Source organism: Pocillopora verrucosa, chromosome 12, assembly GCF_036669915.1.
Source record: "Pocillopora verrucosa isolate sample1 chromosome 12, ASM3666991v2, whole genome shotgun sequence".
Lineage (NCBI taxonomy): Eukaryota > Metazoa > Cnidaria > Anthozoa > Scleractinia > Pocilloporidae > Pocillopora > Pocillopora verrucosa.
In genome coordinates, this window is record NC_089323.1 from 13,357,165 (window position 1) to 13,364,916 (window position 7,752).

The 7,752-nt window shown below is 37.1% G+C and overlaps 1 protein-coding gene across 1 annotated transcript; it reads right to left on the reverse strand.

Annotated features, from left to right (window-relative positions):
• Positions 1–871: 871 nt before the first annotated feature.
• On the reverse strand, positions 872–7,072 carry LOC131784994 (uncharacterized). Its single transcript, XM_066159353.1, has 14 exons — positions 6,950–7,072; positions 6,645–6,839; positions 6,132–6,427; positions 5,732–5,828; positions 4,362–4,652; positions 4,127–4,200; positions 3,739–3,921; positions 3,161–3,334; positions 2,716–2,862; positions 2,416–2,496; positions 1,988–2,162; positions 1,561–1,621; positions 1,109–1,175; positions 872–998 (listed from the first exon to the last, which is right to left on the reverse strand). Exons 1-14 carry the CDS (start codon positions 7,070–7,072, stop codon positions 950–952), a joined length of 2,013 nt encoding a protein of 670 aa, XP_066015450.1. The 3' UTR covers positions 872–949.
• Positions 7,073–7,752: the final 680 nt, after the last annotated feature.

Consider the following 7,752-nt stretch of genomic DNA (forward strand, 5'->3'; position numbering starts at 1 on the left):
TGATTCAATTCAAAACGAGAAAGTTTTTCTCATTCCACACGCGGCCCCTTTTCATTGGCCACCTAACCATCAAGTAATTCGTTCCCTGTTTTCCAGGCCATTCTTCGCCAAATGGAGCCAAAAGGGTCTAAGGACAAGTAAGTGAAATCTCCCTGCGAAGTTCTACTATGTGTAACGCGTTTCGCGCAGCTGCAAAAGAAGCAAAATGCACATTCTAACCATGTTTGTTTCCATCGCGGACAGCAAAGTAACTCAACTAGAAAAAATTGTATTTTTCTTTTTCTTTTCACTCATCTCACTATTGACTTCTTCGTTGAATAAATAAAAAAATAAAAAGATAACTGTGTAGCCCACCTGAAATACCACACAGAAAAATTGTTCGATGATTTATAAACGGTAGTCTAGAGTTGCTTCAATCAAGTACTTGTTATTGTTCTAATTTCTTTAGTAATTTTCCTGTTAACACGGTTAGTGAAACAATTTCATAATGAACTTGGACTTGTCGTTTTTCCTTCGAGTTATCAATAACCTACAGGGGTCTTCGTGTTCGTTCAGATTGATTCTTACAACAACTACTTTTTCCCCGCTTCATATGAAACTCGATCAATAAAAAGGAGTTTAAAACGAACTTCAAATGCCCAAAGGTCGTGTTCAAGAGCTGGAGTAGCCCACGAAGGCTTTCATCATCATCGCTGAAGAACGCCCGTTTCTTCGCTCGCAAGAAGATTTGAGATGAGTCAGGGGGAGGTTTGCCGGGTTCCTGGCACCTAACTACTAACGCCAGACTCCTTGCAGACCTCTTCGCTGGCTTTCGTTGTTCAAGGCCTCCTACTTTTGCGCGGGCGAAGAAACCCTCGTGCTGAAGTGATAATACTGAGGGCCTGGTGACAAGCTAGAATGGAATGGAACATGATATTCCCGTAGTTGAGCAAACATGTCTGACACCTGTTCACCCTCTTTCAGGTCTCATCTGTTTTACCATCTTTCTCATTATGTCCCTGGGATTGAGAGTCGCAAAGAAGAAAATTATTGAGATACAGCAGGGAGATACGGTAGCCTGATGCAAGGAGATGAGCGGACCTAATTTCAGTTCAAGAATCATCCATACCTTATCGCGTTAAGCTTTTCTTCCACTGATTCCCAAGGATTGCGATCTTCACTGAATTCAAGGAGCTCTACAGCAATGTAAATATGAGCACGGAAAATATTCAGTTTTCTTCATAGTGTAAGTAAACCATTAGACTGAGAGAGAGTATATTAGCTTTCAGTGGCCAAATAACCAGCTCTTCCCGTACTCATCTGTTTTCTACTTTAAATCCAAACAAGGATATGCATAATTTGGTCATTAACTTATCGTGCAAATGAGAATTTTACGCGTTCATAGCTGGTCGAGTTTCTATGATATCGAATTTACTACATGGCCGCGGAAATGAAGTTAAACTATTGCCAAGCTAAATATTATTGTAATGGACTCTCGAACAAAATGCTCATCCATAGTCTTCGTTCCAGCCCTTCGATCCATCTCATCGTGAATTTAAGCGAGCTCAAATTACTACAAACCTTCCGCAAGTTTCTTTTCACTGATCCATTCTCCCTCTTTGTAATACTTCACGCGTAAATTCTGCAACGAAGATAAGAAGACAAGTGAAAAGACGCAAAAAAAAAACATTCATACATTAACTGAACAGACATAATACGTTTTGAGCTAATTGAAATAATATAAGCAAAATTGAGTATCCATCACTGAAATTTTTCGCTTTTGTTAGTAAAAATTTAGCACATGAGAAATTTGTTTTTCGCGGGGTTCACCGTCTCAGGAGTTGATATCTTATCACTCACTTAACGTTCCTGCCTTTTTGCCTTTAATTACTCAGTCTCGCGCACGCAAACTAGCTGCAAACGTGCGAGCACATGCCCATCTAAACGAGGACGCGTTACAATGCACGCCAACGCCTCCTTCTTAAACCCGTAATCTCCGTCTACGTACCAGAAAAGGAAATCTCTCCATACGAGTGAGCTGTAAAATACGATCCACATCATACTCCACACGGGCGACTTTCTTGGCCTGAATGTAAGTTGTGCTCATCTCTGCTATGAGTACGTTTAGTAAAATCACAAGTACAGTTCCCATGTACGCTAGCATCAACAGAGTGGAGAGCCAACTGCCAGAGAACAAAGATTCACAACAATTACGGTACAAGCACAGCGATTACCATTGTAAAACGTTGGGTAACGTATGCATATAATACCTTTACGAATGAAACAATGTCGGTATCTAAGCAACTACGCACCTACCCCTCCCCTAACCTAACAACATTGAAATGTAAGTCAGGGCTAATGTTGAGTCAGGCGCAGTGCGAGTGTGCTGTCGATCCATGCTGATTATATAACTGGGTACTTAAGTCAGTCACTCACTTGAAGCTTGAATAATCTGCCACAATGGATCGTTGCTCAGAGAGAGCAACAACACCGCTCAACAATACATCTCCAAAGCCACTGATTATAAAGAATAGATTTAAAACAACATTTCTGAGTATATGCATGTCGAGTAGACTAAATAAGTCTTAATGGCAGTTGCATTGTAGTTCTCCGAAACTGGACGAGCGTTTTCAGAATTGGAAAGCTTAAAGCATTATACATTTTTCTTCCCACAGAATAACTCAGATTAAGCTCAAACAAGAAGAAATGAGAAATAAATAGAATTACTAGATTCACCTTAATTCTTGGTTTTGATTGGATGAACGGAGAGATAAAAATAAAGCCCCACTGAAGGGAAGGAAAATCGCAACAAAAACTGCCATGAATCTTGTCAAGTCTTGCTGAATGATCTTAGTCAAGGTTTTTGTGTATAGTCCTGTAGTCCTGGAAAAGATGAAAGTCTAAGTAAGATAAATGAGCTGAGCTGTATTTTAATGCGGACTTAAAATCGTACGTTAAAACGTCCATGCATGTATAATTAGTATATTGAAATAAAAATTGCTTTCCGAGAGACGGTTATTTTCACCCCACTTGTGGAGTTAAAAATAATTTTCCTGTACTTATCGGTTGATGTAGATCGTTGGTCAAGTGAGAGCCCTGTGAACGCTAATCATGCATATACAACCGAAATAAAGCATTTCAAGTCAAAGCTTAAATATTTTTAATAAAATTAATTACCTACCTTGTCACACATGAGAACTTAAAAATCCTCATGAAATTAAACAAGATAGCTAAAGATGCAACTGTCCATTGAGCTTTGCTACCAGAGAACCGCAAGGGTATCATACACAGTATCAGCAACAAACCTAACCAGTCAAATAGGGTCATCCACTCTGAGAAATAGGAATACCTCTCTCTATAAAAATGAAGCAATAAAGATTAATCTCTCTCTCTTGTAGTAAGTACATGTGGCACATTTGCTAAACCCATTGGCTAACCAGGAAAACATTTCTCCTTACAATTTCCATACAATATGAAGTAGACAAGTGATAAAAATAAGGAAAAATGTCACTAAAGGGATATGACTATTAGTTAATTGACTCATAGTTGACTCAACTCCAAATCCTCCAGACTAACATCACAAGAACTATATGGTAGACAGTAAGGAGAATTACTAATGAGATCTTGTGGGTGAAAGGGTTAAAAGATGGGATTTTACAGAAGGGGGAGCCTTTTGAACTAACAAACATGTAAACAATTATCTTATGTGAATCAGTTTCAATGCATTTAATTGTGTTAAAAGCATTAAAAATTACTCACATTCTCATTTGATTCATTTCTTCACATATGTAAAAGATCACCATGACAAGAGTGACAATCTCACAAAATCCACACAACAAGTCTGCTGTACCACTGTACTGGGTGGGGTCTGGTTTGGTTGAACCATACAGCAAGGAAAATGATAAGAACAGCAGGAAGATGAAATACACTGCTGTTTGAAGGCTGAGTAATAAAAAAGTATGTTTACACATAAATAGCCTAAATTTACAAGGAACAAGATTTCCACAGTATTGAAAAAAAATTTAAAAAGGCATATTCAATCATGCAAAATTCCTGGTAGATGAAAGAGAATTTATTTAATTTTGGTGCACTACACCAGTGTCTTTAAGTATTTGATCTACACTTACAAACATTTTAAGTTATTCACCTGAAGAAAAAATGTCCATAACTTTTCCATTTTGTCTTGATCAACATTCTGACCACTGGATGTTGCAAGGCCTCCTGTTATTCAAATTCAAGCAGAATTTTAGGGCAAGTTTTATCAATCTTGCTTTACTATAAGGCAAACACATTTCACCAGTGAGAACAGTCTCATTGAGGTCTGATCACTGTGATCCAAAAGATCAATGAAAATACTCCATATACTCGAACTTAAAACATACCTTGTTATTGCTCTTTGCAATTATGTTTAAACATGACTTGTCTCTCCAGTTGAAATATTTGTTATCTGATTCTGTGTGTCCTCCAGTCAACACAACTTTTGGAGGTCGCCCTCCTGCATCACCATCCAAGATGGCATAACAAAAATGATAGTTCAATGGATCTTCTGGGATTGTCTTCCAGACTCCTTCAATTCCCTCTTTTTCTTCTTGGGAGACATAACTGTCCTTCCGTTTTGGAAGGTATGGCCAGTGAGGGCTTACCATTTGGTCTAATAAAGCCACTACTGTTCTCTGTTAAAATAGCACATTTTCATGAGTATCTGAATTGAACATGGAACCTCACCTATGCCAATATTGTAATACTAAATTTGTACTCTAAAAGTATCTTAATGTAAAAGAGTATTAATTGTTACTACATTTGGACTGGAAGCTGGACGAGTCAGGTTATGCAAAACAAATTTGATCAGTTTGACAGTTTAGTCTCAAGCTCCTTAAAATATAGATCACTTAGTTCTATAAATGTTAACTGGCTATCCTGTTTAAGTATAATTGCTCAGGTGCATTCAAATTCTGTAGTCTGTAAATATATGCATATATTTTGTTACAATTGTGGTGATTACTCATATCAAGATAAGCAAGGAGTTTTAGCAGGTTAATTTACTTATTTCAATCAGTAAAAACTTTATTTATTTCTATAACTTGATAAGTGCTCTGCCAAACTGACAGCAGCATGCTTTGTGCTCTTTGCAATTGAATTTTCTTCTGTCATGTTTATCACTTCCTCTGAAACACTGAAAAAATGCTTGGCAGTGGTATTGAAATTTAGTGCCCTTGCTACATTAAATCACCTAACATGAGGTGATTAAATATAGCCTGAGGTGATTATTGCAGGATATAATACAATCCTTGACCAATCAGAGCATGCATTTCTATCATCACCTGAGCAATTTTACAACTAATCAAGGCAATAACAAGATTCTCAAGCATGATTGGTTACCAGCCCAATTTGAGCACTAAGGGGACAGTGTAATAGGACAGTTAAAGGGACAGTCTACATGTCATACCTGTGAAAGTGGACAGGATGCATCATGTGTGCATGCTGTTGTCTCACATTTCCCTGAGTTAACTGTTGTTGTTTCACAAAAACATATAACTGAAGTCTAGTTTGATCTACTTTCTCAAATTTTGTCATAGTTTTGATTAATTGATAACTGTACTTCATGTTTTCCAATTATGTCCGTAATCAACTTGTGATTGACATATCACACTCCCTCTTTGCAGTCATCTGATTTTATTTATCACTTGTATGATTACAGACCGAATTGGACTCCACTCGCTCTTATCACCATTATAAATAACTATAATCTCACCTTCATTTTGGGATTCTCAATGATGGACTTGAAACTAAAGAAAGACGGTTGAGGATTTGCAGAATCTTCTGGTCTCCATGAAAATAACCTCTTGCCTCTTAGCATTAAACAAATTTAAAAGGGTTGGTTAAATAACAAAGCATATTGGTATAAGTACAGGGTAAAAATTAAGGTGACAAAAAAGTACTCTGATAAATAAGATTTTGTTGAAAAGAAAAGAAAAGAAAAATAATTTAAATTGATTAAGATACAGACATGTATGTCATAAATATAGGAAAATTTTGTTTAATGGCTAAACATCAAAAATGTAGAATCTCTCAATCCTTATATATATGCTTTAAAAATGTAATATCTCTAAGGTAAATCATGAAATAGCTATAACAAATCATCTTTCAAGTACTTTTCATGCCACACTGTTCTGATCAAATATGCTGCCACTTCATCATTCTCTGCATTTAGGGCCAACTCAACTGGTAACATGGCTCTTTTTTTCTGGGGTGTTAGTTGACGCTCAGTCACTGCAACCAGCAATCCTGGGCATTTCTTCACAAGAGTTTTGGTGACTAATAAAAACCCAAGTTCAGCAGCATAGTGTAGTAGTGTTTTCTTCATTTTATCGTCTTTATCTCTAAACACCTCATATCTTTGGTCAGAATTCAGTTCACTTTGTAACAGAATCTCCAGAAATTGGTTTATCTACAAGAAATGTTTCAAAATGCATGAAAGTTATCCTTGCAGAGATGGAGGCAGAGCAAGTGTATTACCCCATCCTTACACGTTTTTTAAAGTTCCTTTTCAATTTAATTCAGAAATAATAGTACAAAATCATACACTTAACTAAAGCTGCTTTTGTTTTTCCCTCAAACTATGTTGATGTATGGGATTGTTTTGCAAATTTATGTAGTTTACATACCAGCTTTTCAAGGCCTGGAAGTTTTTCGGGGTAATCTTTGTACTGTTTGGATACTGGCCACTGTTTTAACATAACAAGTGCTGGGTCTTCACTTTCCACCTCTCCATTATCCATGTAATTCTGAATTATTTTTCCAACTCGAACTTCAGCCATAGCGCTGCTCCATGACAATCCTTTACCCTGCTTTTCATGAACCTACGCACGAATTGCCGATAATCATATTCAAGCTTTTAAAATGAATAACAGATCAAGTTGACGAATTACTGAAAATTTAGCATTATATTAAGATTTCTCTGCATTTTTACCTTAATCCAGAACTCTCTAGAAAATTCCACATTCAGGAAATCCATCTGTTTAACACCTTCAGTCCCAGATTCGTCATCGCTATTATCTCCGTCACCGCGCTCTAGCAACTTTTCTTTTCTCATCTCCGAATCCCACTTGTCATCAGAAACAAGTTGATGAGTTGTAAGAATGATAGTTTCTACATTTGCCGATGAAATAAAACGGCGAACCAGTTGTACTCATCCGCTCACTCTGCTTTACGTTTCACTTTTGACGAGTGCGCTTGCCACGATATTTCGCGGGCTCATCTAAGCAGTAATAAACGCAGTAAAAGAAAAAAAAATAAGTGTCTTCCAAACTCTGAAAAGTTTATTCCACAACCTGCCGAAATCCCAAGCTCCATTGAGCCCCCGCTTAATAAACCTTTCTAACCTCCTGGAATGGAGAGATGTTCTTCTTCTCCTCGATTCCAAAAGGCCAGCCATGAATGAATCTCGCAAGAATAAATAATTCTTTAAAAAGAACAAAGCCAAGCTTTTCCTTTCTTTAATCTGACGATATCGTTAAAAGGTGTCTATAGTGCTATCACGCATACGCACAAAGTGATAGCATTCCAGCGCGCAAATTCACTTTAAATAAAGGAAAAATTCTATCTACAATCCAACAGCGCAAAATACTTTTAAATAAGTGTAAATGTCCCCTAGATAACATTCCCACATTTTATGCTAATTGTGCTTGGGACTTTATTATGACAGAAAGCTGTGATGCTCCATGCTCCGTGATTACTCATAGTTGGTGTTTTGGCTCTGCTGTGTATTCTTTG